General features: G+C 36.3%; 1 protein-coding gene across 12 annotated transcripts in view; it reads left to right on the top strand.

Moving 5' to 3' along the window:
* PPP2R2C (protein phosphatase 2 regulatory subunit Bgamma) overlaps positions 1–19,325 on the top strand; it is a 173,557-nt gene that overhangs the window by 130,398 nt on the left and 23,834 nt on the right. For all 12 annotated transcript variants that reach the window (XM_031588356.2, XM_090139685.1, XM_090139681.1 and 9 more), the window contains one exon: positions 14,171–14,335. In XM_031588356.2, coding sequence (XP_031444216.1) covers positions 14,171–14,335 — 165 coding nt within the window. The remainder of the gene's footprint in view (positions 1–14,170; positions 14,336–19,325) is intronic.

The following is a 19,325-nucleotide window of genomic DNA, read 5'->3' as shown; positions in this document are numbered from 1 at the left end:
GTCCCCAAGTGCCACACATACCCTTTTCTTGAACACTTCCAGGTATGTTGACTCCATCACTTCCCTGGGTAGCTCATCCCAATGCTTTACCATTCTTTCAAAGAACAATTTTTTCCTAATATCCAACCTGAATGTTGCTTGGTTTGGTGCCTTGTTCTGTAGAAGAGTTAAGAGAACAGACAAGAGGAGACTGAGTTTTGAAAATGCTTGCTTTACACTTTCTTACTAGATGTAAAATGGAAGTGAAATGTCTTGCTATTTTGCAGTGGGGGCTTGGTTCCTTGAAACGTTTAAAACAATAAATAGAAAATATCTAGCTCTAAGTTGCATTTGTTAATAAGGGATCTGGCAGTTGGTACATACTTGTCTTTCTACTTTCCCTCAGAGACAGTAGTGCTGCATATAATGAACTGCAATCTATTTACCCAAGAGGCTGTTGTGACAATGGCACAACAAATACAATGGTAGAGCACCTGGACATTCAGCTCATGTTTGAGCATCTTTACAAATTACTAGGGAAAGGCTGGAGAAAAACTGTCAGACTAACAGTGATATGCTAGGATTTTTTCAAGTAAAATACTTTGTCTTGTAAAATTTTAGTCGAGAACAGTTATAATGGCTTTATTTGGGTTATAACCATTATTTTAGCACTTTTACGAATCACTGAAAATTCTTTGTGTATTTCAAAACAAAAGAACAAAGCAGTTCAGATATTAAGTTAGTTCTCTTTCTGGCTCCCTTGGAAAATAATTCAGCTTTGCACAATTTGATCAAAATATGTACTTTAGGTAAAGCCTTAGGCAAGCAAAACACAGTTAGTGACTTTGTGGTTTGCTTTGATATTAGCATAAACTAACTGGGGTGAAAAGCAGAGAAGTGAGTTTTATGCTATGACTGTAAATTTTCCTGAGAAATATGCAAAACTTTTGTACATGACTTCCCACTTGCAGGCATGTTTGCTCAGTATTGTTTGAGCAGGATGAGGAAAGGGAGGAGGAGGTGAGAGGAAAGGAAGGGAGAAGGTCAGCTAGTAAATAATTACACATATGAGGCTTTTCTTTGCTGAAAGGTTTAGTGTGTGTGATTATGTTATGGAGAAGTCAGTGTCCTTAATTATAGATGATACTCTTCACTGGAAAGGAAGGGAGGTAAAGGTTGCTGTATTTGTTAATGTTCAGTCTGAAATGGCTTAGCAGTGTTGCCCATAGCTTAAGCCTTTAGATAAGTCATCTTTGGTGTATTGAATTGAGAAAACTGCAGCGCTGGAAGCATACTGATAAGGCTTACTTCACATCAGCAGCAATCTTTGGACTATCTAGCTGCACTAAATATTCTTTATGAGAATGTATTTGGATCACTCACAGAAGTGTGTAGCTCATAGCACTTGAACTCCCTTCATTTCCTGGTAGTGCACTATTTCACTCCAGAGGCAGTCATGGCATTGCTATGGAAACAACATCACTGTTTCCAGCATGTACTCATCTAGAGACTCATCTTGACTAAAATACTCGTTTCTCAGTCAGATCAATATAGTCCGGTGTTATCCTGATTTAATAAAAAATTCCTACTTCTCTGTCCCATAAGGGTTAAGCTAATTAGCGAATCACCATAGGGCCTTCTTACAGTCTAATGTATTCCAGTATTTGAAGCATATCATGGATAGTCAGATTGTTAGGCACTGTATCTTAGGGAAATTAATTTACTTAAGAAATAAACAACAACAAAAAAGCAAAGAAATAATACCACCAACATAACAGAGAACGTGGATGGAGACCAAGTTCGTACAAGCTGATGTGCATCTGAATTGCACAGGGCATATCACAGCGTGCCCTGGGGGCAGCCTTGCAAAATTCCTGTTCCCTCTCTCAGTGCTATGCATTTGAATGCTAAGCTGAGAGCAAACATGCAGTTTTCTCTTGGCGTTCTTGGAGCTGGAAGCTGACAGTTTTATGCCCTTCACTGAGATGTGGTTGTTCCTATAAAAATTCCTCTGACACAATGACTGTGCACAAACTATTCACAATGTGTTTTTCTTGCCCTTGAAAAAAAAGCCTTAACTGCATTAAAACCTGTTGCTACCCCACCCTCAGCTCTGTTTTTTTCAAGCATACACTCTCTGTTTGGATAGTTGGAAGACGTTATTTCTCTCCTTTTGATAGCTCTATATATTTCATTTTAGTGCTTCCTATTCTATCAAGAAGAGTTCTGCCAATCTGCATTGTGTGTTTAGAAGGTATACACTGCATCAAGGAGCCCTTTTCTAATTGAGTTGAGCTGTTGCTAGCAAAATTTGAGTAGCTTTTCTCATAGTGTTCTCATGTTCTATACTTCCCAGAGTCCCTCCTTCTCCCACAGGCTTTGTCTTGGTCTCTCTCCATTAAAGGCAAATGAAGACATCTGCAGACCTGAAATCGGCTCTTAAAGTCAGAAGTAGGGGATTGCAGAAGAGATTGCAGGATGTACCCTATTTGTATGGTTTGGGAAGCTTTTTTAGAGTGTAACTATTGAGAAATGGTTGCTTTACAGTGTAGCTAATAAGGATCAGTTGCTCTGCTCTCCTAATTAAAATACTCCTACTTGAATAACTGAGGGAAAAAAAGCTATTTTCAAAAGGCTTAGATTCTGGATAGATGTAATGTACTCTTTGGTCTCCATTTTTTATTTTTTTTATTTTTTTCCAGCAGGGTAATACTGGCTTTCTAGCAAAAAATATTGGCAGTAGTCAAAGATTTTGGCACCTAACTCACATCTGAGTACTGTGAGCTGGAGGTTTTCTGCATGTTTTGGTGAATGCTGAATTATGCTTTAACTGAGAAAGACTTGTAAAAGCTGAATAAAGGCTCAAGTGCCCTGTCCTGCTAAGTCATAGGAAAAGGCAGCAAGGAAAAGAAAAAGGCTGAAAACAAAAGGAAAAAGAGAAAAGAAATTCTAATATATTAAACTTAATAATACACAAAGTTCACACCAATATCAACACTTAACCATTAGGTTCTTTGTTTCTCATCTACTAGTAATTAGATTTTAAATGGTCGCGATATGGATCTTTTCTCTTCTGTATAACTGAAGTGCTTGTTGTTCTTTAACACAATGAAATACATTGGAATAAATTTATTTTTAAATAATTATACTAAAAATGTGAAGCTAGTCAGTCTCAGCCCCACTTTATACTTAATTAAACAAAGGTTATAGAGTTAAATAGGTTTGCTGGAATTTCAGCTCAGAATCTGAATCTTGTGTGGTGAGATTACACTTTCCATTACTTCCATCTATAATTCTATTGTAGATTAAATGGCACTTTATTTAAACTAAAATATGAACTACATGCCAAACATCACTGATGTGTACAAGCAAAGCTTGACGGAGTTCCAATATTAAAGTTATGTTTACACCATAAAAAGAATATCTGATATACATTAAATTGGACAAAGGCAGCTATAATTTAGAGTAAAACTCAATCATTATTTTAATGGAGCTGTTAAACAGTGTTACTAGATATCACTGATCAAATAAAGCCTGATTTTTCTTTAATATGTTTAAGATTCTGTAGAGGTCTACAGTAATTGGATATGTAATGTAGATAAATAATAATTAAGAAGAATATAAAAAGAGGAACGAATTTTCTGACTGCTGGTCTGAGGACCACACTGGCTCCATGGGTATGTAATTAAATAATGCATCCAGCACCTGTTCTTTGTAAACACTATAGTTAAATATGGGATAAAATAAAGAATTTTCAGTTGTAAGCAAAATATCCCATGTGACCACTAAAAGGAGGATTTTAGAACCATAGTAGTTGGGAAAGTCCTTGACATATGGTTTTACTGCTGATTAGAAAAAATGCGGTAGGGATTCTTTTGTTTAAAATACATTAGGAATGTTTTTAGTGTCAGTTGTGGAATAAAATTAATAAAAAAATATATGTAGTTGTAAGTTGCCATCTTCTCTGAACTGTATAAAATCCTGATCACAGCAGAGCCTTTCATGAACTCTGACCAGACTCATCTGTTTCTGTGTCCCTAGTGCAAAGTGCCAAGAGGAAACTGCATTTCTAGGTTCACCTATGGGTCTTACAGCCTCTGACATAGATACAGCTTCTACAACACAAGAAAGTTATAGGCACTAAATTGGTTCTACTTCTGTTGAGGTAAAATTATGCCCAACATGTGGGCACAGTGTTATTTCTGATATGATCATCATATACCACAAATATCCTGATTTCAGTTTTTAAGAGCTGAGATAGTCCTGTGTTTGTATATTATCCTGTGTTCTTAATCTATAGCTAACTGATGTGATTCAAGTAATAGATAATAATTCTGACAAACGAGACTGCATGAGTAGTGACTCTTAAGAACCTTAACGATTTTTGTTTACAAGAAACAGAGAGAAGTCACTGTGTCTTTCAGAAGACTAATTCCAGATTCAGAGAGCTATGGAAAAGTTCTCAAAAGTAGTCTTTAAAACTTTCGTGTTGTTTTACCCTTTCACTCCTTGTCAGAAAACATCAATTTTTAATTGTTCTCATCACCTTAAGTTGACTCATATCTCAAGAATGTGGTTGTCAACTAGTCAAATAGAATTGGATGAAAGAACATATCTGATAGCAAAAAGAGAGATTTCAGAGCTAGTTGAATAGTGTTTTAGCATCAAATTTAGTATTGCTGTCTGAGGCCATCCATCCGGAATGCTCAAACATGCATTGCAGCAAAAGCAAGCAGTCCATGGCTGGAGGATCAGATATCAGTGTCTTCAGGGCATGGGATATAACTATGAAAATATTCCCTATCTAACTGTCTTCTAAAAATAATTAAATGGAAGGAGTCGAGTCTGGCTGTAAAAACCAATTATAGCTGAGGCCTTTGCATTCTTGGCAAAGACAAGTCATCGTCTTTTTTTTTTTTTTTTTTTTTTCTGGAGTTGTTTTTAAAGAAGTTAATTTAAAGTGATTTGAGCATAGCTGTAGCCTTGGGATAATTACTGCACTGCAGATTTATTGTTTAATAAAAATATTAATTTGTTAATCAGTATACCTAATTTCCTTACTTATCACTCCTGTCCATACACAATTTGAATGAATAAGTATGTGATTCTGTTAACCTTTTAATGGATTACTCTTTTACCTAGCTCTCCATCTTCTCTAATGCAGTTGTCCCTAAATAGAGATGCATACCCATTATGTAGTTGCTGCAGAGGTAAGGAAAAATAGCCAGAGGCATTAAAATACTTCTGGTTTTTAGAAACTTAAAGTGAATTGCAAAAACAAAAAAGAAAATTATCTGGAGTTGCAGCAGACAGTGAAGAATATAGTGAAATCCAGAACCCACAAAACTTGTGTCAGAACCCTTTAATAGTACATTAAGGAGCAGAGGTGGGATTTCACTATATTGATGTGTTTGTAGAGTGATCTAGGTAAGAAAAAGCAGATACAAAATAGATCTCTGCAGAGTGAGTTGCCTTCCAGTCTACTTGGCTCAGTTGTTCTTCTGACCGTAGCAAACAAATAACTATTTTGTACCAGGAATGTCATTTCAGGTGTCATGATCTCAAACTTTCTCAAGTTTGTTTCTGTCAAAGAGAGAAAGAGTGCTCAATAGAGCTGAAATTAATCTAAACAGCATCAGACAGGTTTCCATTTTCACCTTAGAATCTCATTAGAATTTTTAGGTTTTATCTGCAATCTGAGATCCTTTAGCAAAGAGGAACATGGGAACTGTTGCAAGGAATATTGCAGGAATGTAGGGAGGAATTGCAGCAAAAGGGTTGCATTGTAGAACTGATTCTCAGCTAAGGAGCACTCAAATCTCAGCACAGTGCGGCTGTAGTCAATGAAGTTATTCTTGCAGAAATAGGTAACAGGATTCAACCCAAGGCTTATTGTCCTACTAATTTTATTTCTTCAGCTGATGAATTTTAATCAGTATAGTATCATTGTGGAAGCTTTTAAACTGCATGTTTCTGTTTCCCTCTGGATTAATTTCTCATCGAAGCATTTTAAAAGTGAGCCATTCTCTGTTGTCACAGGTGCAGGCGGTGTATCCAACTTGAAACACAAGTATTATGAATTTATTGAAAGTTAGACAAAAAAACCATTTATGCAGTCCTAGGTACAATTATATGAAAAGATAATGTATAAATAATTCAATTGACTCTGCCAGAGGGGAGAATTCTTTTAAATGGGCCTAATTATTCTCATTCCCTTGTGAGTTTGGACTTGAAATTAACCTTGCAAAGCACAATCTTTTGTGGACTATTAACATAAAGAAGAAGAAAATGTTACTGCTGTGTTCATCAGCTAAAATCTTTTAGCTCAAAGACCTTCCATAGAAGAATAGAGATGTAATGAAAATGCCCATGCAGTCATCTTGGTATTGAAAGCCATATAGACTGCACTTCTGAGTCCTGTGACCCTGGAAGCTTTTTTTTTTTCTGTTGAGGTAGCCAGTGTAGTTCTTGTTAGTGTAGATATTTCAATTTCTCTTGTCTGCTCTCATAATACTCTCTGGGAAAGATTGCTCTATACTATTGCCATTACATATGAAATTACAATACTTTCCATTTAGGGAATTTACTTTCAAGGCCTTTTGGAGTGAAAATGCTCTTGTAAATATAATCCATGTTAACTTATACAAGATGAGAAGACCAGAGTTAAAAATACATCTGTTATGACAGTTTTCATACTGAATAGAGTTATGTGACTTATCTGGAATCAGTCTCCTGAAGAGATTAAGCAAACAACCGTACGGCTATGAATATCAAACTCCTTTCCCTCAAAGAATAATATTGCTGTTTAAAACTTCAGGAATCCGTGATTCTCTGCAATGCCTAGAGGGGAAGCTGATGGGCATTTTTGTAAATCTTTCAATAGATTAATTGGCTAGGTAATAGACCTGCTAGAAGGTGTGTTATATGAGTTAATAAAGATGATCTTAAAAACTTTCAGTCTGGAGATTCTCATGAGAATCTGTTCCTTATTTTCATTTTCACATTGCTGATTTTCAAGGATTTCTTGGCAGTGCAGAGTGCTTGCAGGCAGAAACATTGGCATAAAATCTGAACTGAAGCCTTTATCAGTATTTTTAAAGTAATCATTTTTCAGAAAAATTTAGATATTTTAAAGATAGATTGTTTTATTTTATTGCTTCTGTAATTCACATGCAAGGAAGAAGAGAACACGATGCTCTAAAAGACCTATTTTTAGGTAGCTGAACTGTGCAAATAGTGAGTCTTTGAGTTCAAATGTAACTTCAGTAAAAATATGGAGTACTTTTACTATATGGCACAAGTACTGCTGCACTGTGGATTTCTGTAAAATATTTCTGTAAGGTATGTGAAATAATAAATTGCATATAGGGAAAGAAGAAACTCCACCAAAGTCCTCTAGAGAATCTGTACCCTCCAGCTAGAAACTCTGCATCTGCCTCTTAAAAGACAGATCTTCCTAAGATGCATGAGATTTTAATAAATATCAAGAAATAAATTTATTGATAATATTTTCTGTTATTGCATAGACTTTTTAAAAAGCATTATTTCTACTTTCCCATAAATCCCTGGCTATTCTAAGATGCAGTTAAGGAAGTTATATATGCTGTACTTCTCCGTACTCCGTGTGACTGGACTCAGCAAATCAAGAGGCTCCTTCTCAGTTCTCTTTTAAACATCTCATTCATTTCACAATGATACATTTGTCAATGATGAGATGATTTTGCCACAATTTATAATTTGTCCTTGTTTATTATATTGAAGTTGTACCCTTTCTTGGAGCCCTTGCTGGTGTGTAACACATGGTGCCATTTGCCATACCATAGAAATGACTGCTGCCTATCAGAAGCTGAATGAGGTGACTTTAATAGGTCTTTTCCATTCATATCTTATACATATTTGAGATGTTGCTGATATCTGCTATGTTTCAAATGCAATGTTAAGCATCTCACAGTAGTTTCAGACAAATCATAATTAATTAACATGCAAAAATATCAACTAAATACTTCGCAACCTTTCAGTGATAGAGTACTATGCACTGAAAACTCCAGATGTGCTTTTAAGCGCAGGTCCTGTGTTGACTCATCCACTTAATTTTGCTCTCAACTGCATGCATCTGCAGATAATGATTTTGTTGCTTTTGAAAATTTGGATATGCATATGGTTACAGATAAAACAGGCATGTGACTGTGTCTCCAGATGAAAATGCAGGCATTTTGTTCTAAAAAACAAGCTGAAGATTCAGTTTTTAATTACATCAACATTTTCCAGTAGCTACTTCTAACTTCATTATTCTTTAAGAAAATTAGTGGTTGCAACATGCACGAGCAGGCCTATCTATGAGAAAATTTGCATCTGATTTGCACTGTTGCATCTCCAAAAGACAAATGTAATAAGGCTCTGAATATCCACCTCTCTTCTCTTCCTAGGTTTTATGATGTTAGGAACATAAATAGAGAACAAAATTGGACAAAAATCTGACTGAAGCCTTAGCTATTAGACTGTGAGGAAATTCTTGCAGCAAGAGTTCTGTGCTGAGCGTGTGTGATGCCATTGCCCATGGAGCACCATTATGAGTTAAGAGAACTGAGGAGCTCAGAGATCTCTGTTACCATTACCTCATCTGTTCTTTGTATGCACTTTGTACTTGCTCTTTGTGTAATGACCAGTCTTTTTACTTTGTGTTTGCCTGGCATCTAACATAATTGCCCATGGGTTGGTTTTCCAGGTTGAGCTGAAAGACTTGTAGCAATTTTACTATTTCTCTACCTATCTCATAATCCTAATATAAGGAAAAATACAGGAAAAAAAAAAAGCTGTCAGAAGCCTTTGTTCTATCATAATGGCATTGCTAAATGCCTTCACTGGAAACATTTTGTTGCCAATCAACATCAGCAAATCCCCATCCATGTGTTGTGAAGTGGCTGCCAGACTTCCCAGCTCCAGTTTGATATCTTGAAGAATCATTGTTGTAAAGACTGTGGAATTTAAAAATGGAATTGGGCTGACCTTGTACTATTAAGTCATTTTCACGAATGGATCAATACCTTGCATTAGCAGATATTAGGTACAAGACAGCTTGAAGGAGCACACACTTATGCAGCAGTTTCTTTTTTCGTGGTTCAGAAGAGTAAAATGGCACAGACAACATAATTGCAACTCCCTGGGCTTTTAATAAAACCCATATAGGACATGCTTTTAGTGGAGCAGTGGGAAAATGTTGCATGATAAAAAGCATTGACATTGGCTATTAGGAGTACTTAGAGAATAAATACTGGGTCATCTCTCTGCCTAAGGTAAGAGACAGAAATTTGACAAACAGGCCAAAATCATTAACCTATTGATAATTCATTCCAGAAATCCTTGACTCTTGGACAAAGGGTCTGCAAGATAGAGATTAAAAAGCTGGAATCTATCCAGCAGCATCCTTAGTGCTGTGACATGCCTATTGCAGAATTGTCCTTCAACAGTGTAAACATACACTATATCTTTAAGGAATGAGAAGAAACAATGACAGGATAGATATTAAAAAGTTAGGGCTCTCTTCTGTCTTTCATAGTAAATTGATGTAATCACATCATGCATATTGAGGCCTGATCCTTCCCTGCTCTGCTGATCAGCCTGCAAGAAAACTGTGGGCATTTGGAATGAATTCCCTCAGTTGACACATGGTATAGGAATGATATAACCACCATGTAGGAAGTGTAAAACTGGTACAGCTAGATTTGTAAGCATCACAGTTCCCTCCTTATAATGAAAATGGTGTGCACTAAATTACTAACAGAAGAAATCACTTGGAGAAAAGCTTATATTAAAAGTGTAGAGCCTCAACAGGACCACAGCAATCAATTACCCTAAACTGAAGCCCTGGCAGCTTCCATGAATTGCTATTGATTTCAGCTTCTAGTCAGCGAATATTTCTAGGTCTAGGCTAGAATGTAGGTGTGAGATGCAGACAAAATTAGGAGCTGGAACAGACCTCTGTGGAAAACACAAGGAATAGCCAGGTTTGGAAGGGTGTGCTATGCTGAATTTTATTTTTTGAAAGTGCTTACAAATTTAAAAAGAAAACAAATCCCACTCAGGGGTAAAAATAAAGTGACAAAAGAGTATATATTGCAATAAAAAGAGGATTTTTTTTTTTCTTATGAAGTTACTAAGGAAAATTCTGTCTGACTTCCTAAATAAAGCCTCTCTTCTGCATTGCAGTTGAGATGCAGTTAAATTCTTTTCTGCAGCCTGAATGTGAATATACCAGTGATTTCCTTCCTTCAGTGAACATGCAGAAGATACAAAAATGAATCCAAATGAATGCAACTAGGAATAAGTCCTTTATGTGCTGTATCTTCCGAGTTGTAAGTTTGTTATCTACAAGATTTGGTTTCTGATAGTATTCCTTGTTGGTTTCTAGAAGATGAAGCAGCTGTTTCTTTATGCATACTGTTCACTTCAAAGGAAATTTAATCTGTTTTGAGGAAAGAGCTGTGTATCCATTATCATACAGGGAAACTCATTCTGGAACCTTTTTTGCTCAGCAGGAACCCTCTGTATTTTCCACTGTCTCGTAATACATGTTTTGGCATGAGCATGAAGCACACGTGCACATGTATACTCTGGCTGATCAAATGGAGAAGTCTGATCAACAGACATTTTGGATCAAGGTGAGGGTTATGGTTGTAACCTGTACTAAAAGAAACTTTATGGACCGGCTTCTCACAGAGGCATCTCACATTTTTCTGCTTGACTAGTGGCCCAGAGGCAGTGGAACAAATCGTCTTTGTCCTATTGTCCTCATTTTATTATCAGCTGTGCAACAGCAACACAAATGGAATACAGCTAATCATACACTGTAACTGAATTCTGCACTCAGGTTGCATTCCTCCAACTGCGTGTTGTTGCACATTGTTAACTGTGCTTTTCCTTAAGCAATAATGGTGACACCTGGGATGTAAGGAGGTGGCAAATAGTTGGTATAGGAGGAACAGAGACTTGTTCTAATGTTAAGGACTGAAAATTCTGCTAATGCATTCCCTATAGCTGCCAAGGCACCAGAAAGCAGTGTGAAGACCTTTCTCATTTTCTGAGGGAAATTCCTACCCTGTTCAGGCCCAGTAGCACTAGGGTCTGTTTTTTGTTTTTTGTTTTTTTTTAAGAACAACAGTTATATCCCTGTGCACTGCCAATTGTGGGCTGTTAAGTCATTCATTCTCTTTGAAAGCGCTGGTTTTTTTGCGCACCTTGGAAATGCATCACATGATGTGGTAGACTAGGTCTCAGATGTGACTTTGGTACTTGACATGTGAGTGAACTGAGGGAGAAGGACTGCGATCTGATCCAGACATCTTTCCATGAGATAAAATTGCAAGGAAAGCCATCAGTTGAGGAGTAGCTATACAGCTTTGTGACATTAAAATACTTTTCTCTTCAGCAAAGAAATTTTCATTTAATCAATTTCTGCTGAATACCCTTTTTATTGAGCTCTTCTAGTTCACCAAATGGCAGATTTCTGAGGAACATTGTCTGGCCCAAGTTTTTAGATATTTTCCTGCTGAGAGACATTGTGTTTAAAAAGGGGGAAAAAAGGGAAGATGGAAAAATAGAAATGCAGTGTCTCATGGGAGATGCTTGCCCATGTCATACTAGTTTAAATACAGTTCCCACACATCACATGTCAAGCTGTATTTGATTGTTTTCAGATAGATGGCAAAAATCACAAGAGGAGGAAAATATTCTTTTGTGTGACATGCGCTTCAATTGATACACTGGGTTTTATAGCTGTCAAAGCAAAAGCTGTTTTTCCATCTATTGCTTGGAGTAAGTGTCTTCCACAGCTCTCTATTCCTTTGATTATTCCCTTTAATACAAGTGTTAGTTGTTTTTTTTCTAAATCTGATGAAACAATGAGTTTCCTGTGGTGCGTTTTCTTCGTGATCCTCAGTAGGCAATGAGTTTTTTCCTCAGTGGAGATTTAGATCACATCTGGAAATACAGTCTGTTTCAAGTATTTTATGTTTTTCTGGCAGGCAAATGGAATACTTAATTTCATTATTCAGCATAGGGTTATTCATTTTATACAATGAAGGGAAATTCGTCAACATTGTCTACGGCATCCAGAAAAATGATACTTACCATGACTGTTCACATACTCTATTTATTTTTTATATCTTTCTCATCACTCAGCAATTATTCATCTCTGTGCTGAGAAGTGAAATTCTTGTATTGAGTTACTGTAATTTCTCTGAACTCCTGAAAGCAATTCAATCACTGAACACAATTGCTTTCACTTAGATGTACTTCTTGAGACAGATACACAAGTAACTGAATAAAGGTTATTTTTTTTCCTATTAATTTTCAAGATGATTTAGTGATAATTTATAAGATTAGGAAAATCAGTGTAGCTACATCTTAATATTCATTGCACTAATATTAATCATGGTGGATTATTGGAGATGGATGTGAAAGTACAAGAGGGAATGCAGTTGAAGTGAAATATTAATTCATTTCCCAGTTGTTACTGAATGTCACAAAGTATTCATAATCTTGCTGATGCTTTGCTTTTAAAACCATGTGGTGTAAAATAGTCAGTGTGTGGTATTTGTCTATGCAAAGTCCTCAAAATAATTATCTCTGAATCTTTTGTATTGTTATGTCTAATTCTACTGTAGTGTCTGTAAATCTGCATTTTTGGAAAGATGAAAGTACAGAATATAAAGTTGGTGATGGACTGAACCCGACTCCCGCAGAAATCAATTAAAAATCTTCCATTCGGAAATGTGAACAGAGGGAACTGAAACCAGCCTAATATCACTCAGATGTGATTTCTCTTGCCATTGGTAAAACAGATTTTCTCATTTATCTTATCCTCTGAGTTGTTTAAATTTTGAATGTCAGCTGATTCAAATTTTATGTTTGGGGAATCCAGGCACTGAGATGATTTGTGGTTAGAGCACTGAAGTGGGGCTCAATAGATTTGAGTTTGTTCTGTTGTGTATTTCCCATGTGACCTTATGCAAATCATTTTCTGTCTCTCTGAGCCTCATCAGCAAAATAGAGTAATGTTACTCTTCTTCATCTTCCAAGGATTTGTTAACATTTAGATGGCTTATCTACAGTGGATTGCTAACGGCCATGTGAAAATGCACAATCTTATTTAAATACACTGCTTTACATATGCACTCTTCTTTCATTTTATATATATTGCTTTCTTACAGCTTTCTCATGAGACTCTTTCATTCTTTATCAGCAATCTTCCACAGGCTGGCCTTCTCCTCAAAATAAATCCTTGCTAGGTTACTCACCAAAGTAGGTAGCATTTATGGGTGGATAAATATTGGGAAGGCCTTGAGTGAGTTATAATTAATGAGGATAATATCTGGTGTTCCAACTGACAGATCTGTGCTTGGGAAACTACATTTTTGTTGTTTCTTTTGTTCCAGATTATGTCTACTTAAATGATCCAGACATATTGTTCTTGATTACAGAAATTAATAATGATTTCAGTAGTGAGCATCTTTTCTGTGAAAAGAATGAAATTTTGATACTTTGCAAGTATTAGAGTCTGGGCAGTAAAATCAACACTGTGCTCAGTTTTGTTTTGCAAAACCTTTTTTTTTTTTTTTTAGAAAGTAAGTGATAATATTAGATATGTACACAAAATTATTTGCCTAAGTTCTGGTTTTGTACACATTTACCTTTGCAAAAATACATGCTTCTTGTTTGAGGCTTTTTAACTTAAGGCACTCATACTGTTTAGATTGAGATGCATGCTTATAAAAGCCACCGAACCTTTCCTGGAGTGAGCAGATCTGAGTTGTACATTGTTCTCTATCCATCAGTGTTATCTGGGGTATGGCAGTAATGTCAATGCCAAATACAGGAGATTTAGCTACCTACTCTGTCTTAGTTTAATGAAAGTGGGAATTCCAAATCTGAAATACTGTTTCTTTGATTTCTGTATGTGCACAGCATGGGCAAATGTTGACTACTCATGGCATCTGCTGTAAAACTGTTATTCAGTAGTGGTGTTTGAGTTCTGTCTGGATGAGGCAAACAAATGCCCCATCTAGAACATCTTTATCTAAGAGTGTTAAATTTATGGATGCTGTTTAGGTCACTATGCTTCCTTCAAGAAGGCTGTAAGAGTCATAGATAACCTGCAAACAACTCAACTTTCCTTAATGAAACTTCCATTCAGACATTGTAGATATAAAACCAGCCAATATGGAGGACCTGACGGAAGTAATTACAGCCTCTGAGTTTCATCCCCATCATTGCAATCTCTTTGTCTACAGCAGCAGCAAAGGCTCCCTGAGACTCTGTGACATGAGAGCATCAGCCCTCTGTGACAAACATTCCAAGCGTAAGTCCTTCCTTATGTTTACTTCAGATGTACTTTGTGTCAATCCCTTCCATCCTCAACAAGTTTGTGATTCTGTGATGCTTCTTCAGAAATCAGGCAACTTAAATAAAAACACCTAGAAACAAAAACCAAAAACACCATATTGTGTTCTCATAGATGGACTTCTAGAACATTTTTATCTCACAGAATCAAGTCTTCACTGTCTTTGGCAATGTTCGATCACTGGGAAGGAAATCTGGGAGAAATTTTCTTATTGCCGGGGTCACGTAAGTGGTATTGTCATCAGTCAGTTTGTATCTGAACCTTTTGAGGTAGGTGGGCCTTATTTGCAGGACAGGGAAAAGAAAATACTTGAAGATTTAAGTGAGATTTAAGCACTGCATATACTTAGCACAGTTATTTTTTTAAACTGAAATAGATATAGTAAAGAGGCTAAAAAGACCTTTTGGCTGCAAGGAGTACTGCACGTGCTCAGAACCTCTTAGGTTGTGATTTCCAATAAAATAAGAAAATAAACTTTCAGGACAAGTTCTTAATTGTTTTACTTTCGTTAGCTCTATGCCCTCGTACATGTAGGAGGAATCATTACTATGAAATAAAATGCAAGCATAGCCTGATCTGGTGCATTGTTGTGAGTTATCCTGTCCCATAATACTTTCATTTCTCCCTACTAATATGTCCTTCTTGCCCCTGTAATTCAGTGCCATGTGCCAATCATAACTTATTAAAACAAGAATACAGTAACCCTCGATGAAAGAAGGCATTTTATGCCAGAGGGGAGCGCAAGGTCTAATGGTCATTGATTAAACCCTATTTTCCAGATCTGTGAGTTAGAAAATAGCCATTTAATGTAGCATTGCTGCACTGAGCTGAAGTCAAGCTCATTGAGAAGCCAAGTGTGTAGAGCATGTACAGTACAAAATTGAGAAGGTAATAGTAGAACTTTCAAAGCATTAAAAGGGGGAGACATTGATTGGAGTGATTTCAGTATAGATCTCAGAATCATGCAAAACTAATGATGTAAAGACTGTAGCAACTGGAAGGGATATATATGCTTGGAATCAAACAATCTGGGAAATCAAATGCTTGCATGATCACCTCTCTAGTACATTCTTGTTGCATCTGATTCCTCTTTACTGTTGTTTTGTACATGGTACACATGCATGATTGACACCTTACTCTCCAAGCTCAACTTGTCTTCATGCCTTTCATACTCATGACTGGCATGACTTTCCAAACAAAATAGCTATGACTAGAGTCACTGTAAACTCTCATGCAACTCTACTTTCTTCAGTCAGTCTCATTTCGTGACAATCTGTACTTCAGATGCTGTTCTGAGGTTGTGATGAGCATATGTATTTTTAGGGATAAAAGATCCAATATAAAACGTATAAAAATACCCGGATGCTGAGGATAAGTTGTGAACTTCTGGTTTTATTCTTTTCCAAGACCTTTTGTTATACAAGTCTCTATGGTTAGGCTAATATCTCTTGCAGCCTTTGGAGAAAGGGCCCCTCCATTTCCACAAGATTAGAGCATGCTATGGGTAATTACTGTGTTTTATACTGTATAAATAAATGTCAAAGTTAATATCTGTAGTAGAAGTCACTGGCACAGGATATTAATAAATTATATTGTTGTTGAAGATTTCTGTTTTGCTAAATTCAGTGGTGAAATCTGTCTGTTCAGCATTAGTGACAGCAATGCTACATGGTTTTCCACGTTAATCATTCATGGCTCTGACATGGAAGAGACTTCTGTATCTGCTTATCTTTGGTGCCTGGGCTGAGATTTATTAGCAAGCTGCCAATCTGTATGATGAGTTGTAGTGGGGGCCTCTGTCCCACAGAAAAACTGTCTCAAACTACCAAATCCATCTATAAGGCATGGAAAGAATATCAGGTCAGTAGCTGAGTTTTAAATGGTCATTGAGATACTGATAAGGTATGAGATGTTGTTTTTCTAATAAACTACCTGAAACTGCACCTCTTTAATAGATCATACAATGCTGGGTGAGCAGTCAGAAGCAAAACATATGTGGCCATTACAAATGGATATCCAGGAGAGCCCAATCTGCAACTGTAGGAGAGATACATACATAATAATGCTTCATTTTATTGTCAGACTTGGCAAATAGTGGGAGATAATTCCATCAAAATTTTCTGGAGAGGAGGAGAAAAAAAGACTCATGACCCTTCTTATTTAGAACATTAGAGGAAGAGAGTGTTTTTGCAATCTATGGGGTTACAGGTAAAGATTTAAAATGATTATGAAAGTCAAACTCCAGCAGCAAGAAATGGGGAATTCATTTAAATATTATGGAATAAGGTTAATATTTATATCAATATTAAACTATTCATCTAAATAATATGGGATAATGAGTTTTTTTTTTTTTGAGGTGTAATTCAGGCAACGTGTGCAGTGCAATGTATAAAGGCACTATGCAGGGAATCTGTGAGAGCTGGAAAACTAGGGGAGCTAACAGCTGAAATAATCTCATTGTTAGAGCAGCCACCTAGAAGCATCCAAAGAACAGAGGAACCTGTCCCTAATTCCAGAAATTGTCATACAAAATATTCAGTTAACAAAGAAGACAAGTTAGAGGCTATTGATGCATTATGATTCTCCTGAAAGAAGAATTCTTGCAGAAATTTAAGGCACAACTGTTTGATTAATGAATAGTTGCTAATTTGTTTTGTCACACTAATACTGTGTTCAGAATTCCTTATAAATGTGCTGGGAGATACATTCTTCCAAACATCTTGTAGACTCGGTAAGTACATATTGCTGTTTCACCACATATCATGCAGTGAAGCAGTGAGAGAAAACAGCTTGAGCACGTGAAGCTGGAAAGAAATGAAGGGCTTTTTCAACAGTTTGTCAGAATTACTAAGCTCAGAATTAAGAGGAAAATGGAAACTGTATATTTATGCAGCATGGAAATTTAAGTCACTGGAGTATAACTCTTATTGATATTCAGTGTAATAGCCTTAATATCTTAGAATTATTGCATACTTTAGAAGATGTAATCTGCTTAAATGTCATATGTTGCTTTAAGCATTTTTTTTAGTGTTCATTTCTTAATGTCTTTGTAGACTAAAAAATTGTTTCCAATTATCCATTACCCACGTGCAAAATTTAGAAAAAAATATTTCAGTGAAAAAGGAGGTTCAGTTTCAGATTTATTGCCTCTATTTCCATGGTGGTCTTTAGAATAGAAACTTTGGGGTCACCTTCCCCCTTATTTGAAGTAGAGGGTCATTTACAGATGACAGGCAGTCCTAGCAGTCATCTTCTCTGGAGTCCTCCTGAAGGTTGCAAAGCATTAGAGCTGTAAAACCATAACACAGTTAATTGATGTCTTAAAGGTATAAGCCAATCTTCAGAGCAATGCACATCGAACTTCAGGTTTGGTTTGGGACCAGAATTTGTGGTGGTGTCCTTTGCTTTCCATGAGAGCCCTTGACCACATTTTTAGTTGAAATTTGGACATGGAAGTGCCAGCCCTTCCACAAGGATAAATTACAGCATCTTATCAGTCTGGCAGTTAACTGGTGGTTTTTTTTGAGATTGTCTTGATTTTAAACTTCAGAATTCTGGACTGTGGAAGCAGCCAAAACAGAAATCAGGGAGAATATAATTGAACATGTTGAATTTAAAAAGTTAAAAGGTTAGTAAATATCACTCATTTAAGGGAGATTGCAATTACAGAGACAAGACAGCTTTCAGACTTCTAACTGAATATGGATTATCTTTCATTTGCAACAGAGAACACCCAGAAGCACAAAAAAGCCTGTGACAGAGTATCCCTGCTGGATTTGCTAATTAATATTGACCTTTTCAAATGAATGATGCTTATTGTATGACTGGAAAAGAGACAACTTGTTTTTCTTTTATGTGAGCTCTACATTGGAAATACGCTTTTTATTTCTGCATCTGGTTTCATGTCAAATTACCATCTGAGAGAGAGACAGCCAGCATTCTCCCTTTGTGCACTGAGAAGCCGCTGTCAAAGTAATGTCCATTTGGGCAAAATCTGCAAGGTTTTGAATGACAGGAAGGGAACTTATCTGAGTTTCCGTAATGATTGAATCCCACGCTTTAATAAAAGTTTGTTCCCCTTATTCTACTTCTGGATTTATTTTCTAAATGTGCACTACAAAGACATATTCATTGCCGCTTTTATTTGCCAAGTGAAAAACTGTGCCTGTATCCTGATAATTTTGTAATTGTGGCTGCTTCTGAGGATGTGTTATTCTAATTTTACACATAGTAAATACATGCTGGATTGGATCTTTCCTCGTGCAGGAATCTCATTGAAATGTGGTAGAAGACTGCCTTTAGCATGGGCTCCAGAGCTTCCATTCTGCTCAGTTTATATGGAGGTATAATAAAGACATTCAAAATATGGCAATGAAGATGAGGAAATGCTTCTACAGAAATACAATTATGTCTGTATAGTATTTCCTCCAGTTATGCAAGATATGTTAAAATTAAATCAGAGTAAGAAAAAGACTGATTTATGTACTTCCAGCTATCAAACAGTAGGAAGAAAGGAAAGCCTGAAGCAATGGTGAATGATTTATGATTGAAGAGGTGTTTCATTAACCTTTCTCCCCCAACTACACATAGATAAAGCAAATAATTGCTGTAAGATTCTTTTAATTATTCAGACTATTAAAATTCCTGTCTTGTTTGCTTAATTTTTTAATAGCAACAAATACTGCTTTTCAATATCTCTTGAAATCAGCATTATTTTTTCAAGATCCTGGTTCACTGGAAAAAAAATTACTTATTGCTCACCTTGTATATCAAGATCGAAAAGACTTATGCATGAATTTGGCTGTACAGGAGTAGTTTCATGTTCCATTACCTTCCACAGCATTGCTCACAACATACAGCATTAAACAAGTAAGCCTTTGTGAGACTGAGGTTTAAAGATGATTGTTCCTCCAGATTAGCCCTGCATTTTTTTCACTTCCTTGCTCTT

Source organism: Phasianus colchicus, chromosome 4 (genome assembly GCF_987193195.1).
Source record: "Phasianus colchicus chromosome 4, bPhaCol1.hap1.1, whole genome shotgun sequence".
NCBI classification, from domain to species: Eukaryota; Metazoa; Chordata; class Aves; order Galliformes; family Phasianidae; genus Phasianus; species Phasianus colchicus.
The sequence above is the reverse complement of the archived record's forward strand: the minus strand, read 5'-3'. Positions and strand labels throughout refer to the sequence as shown.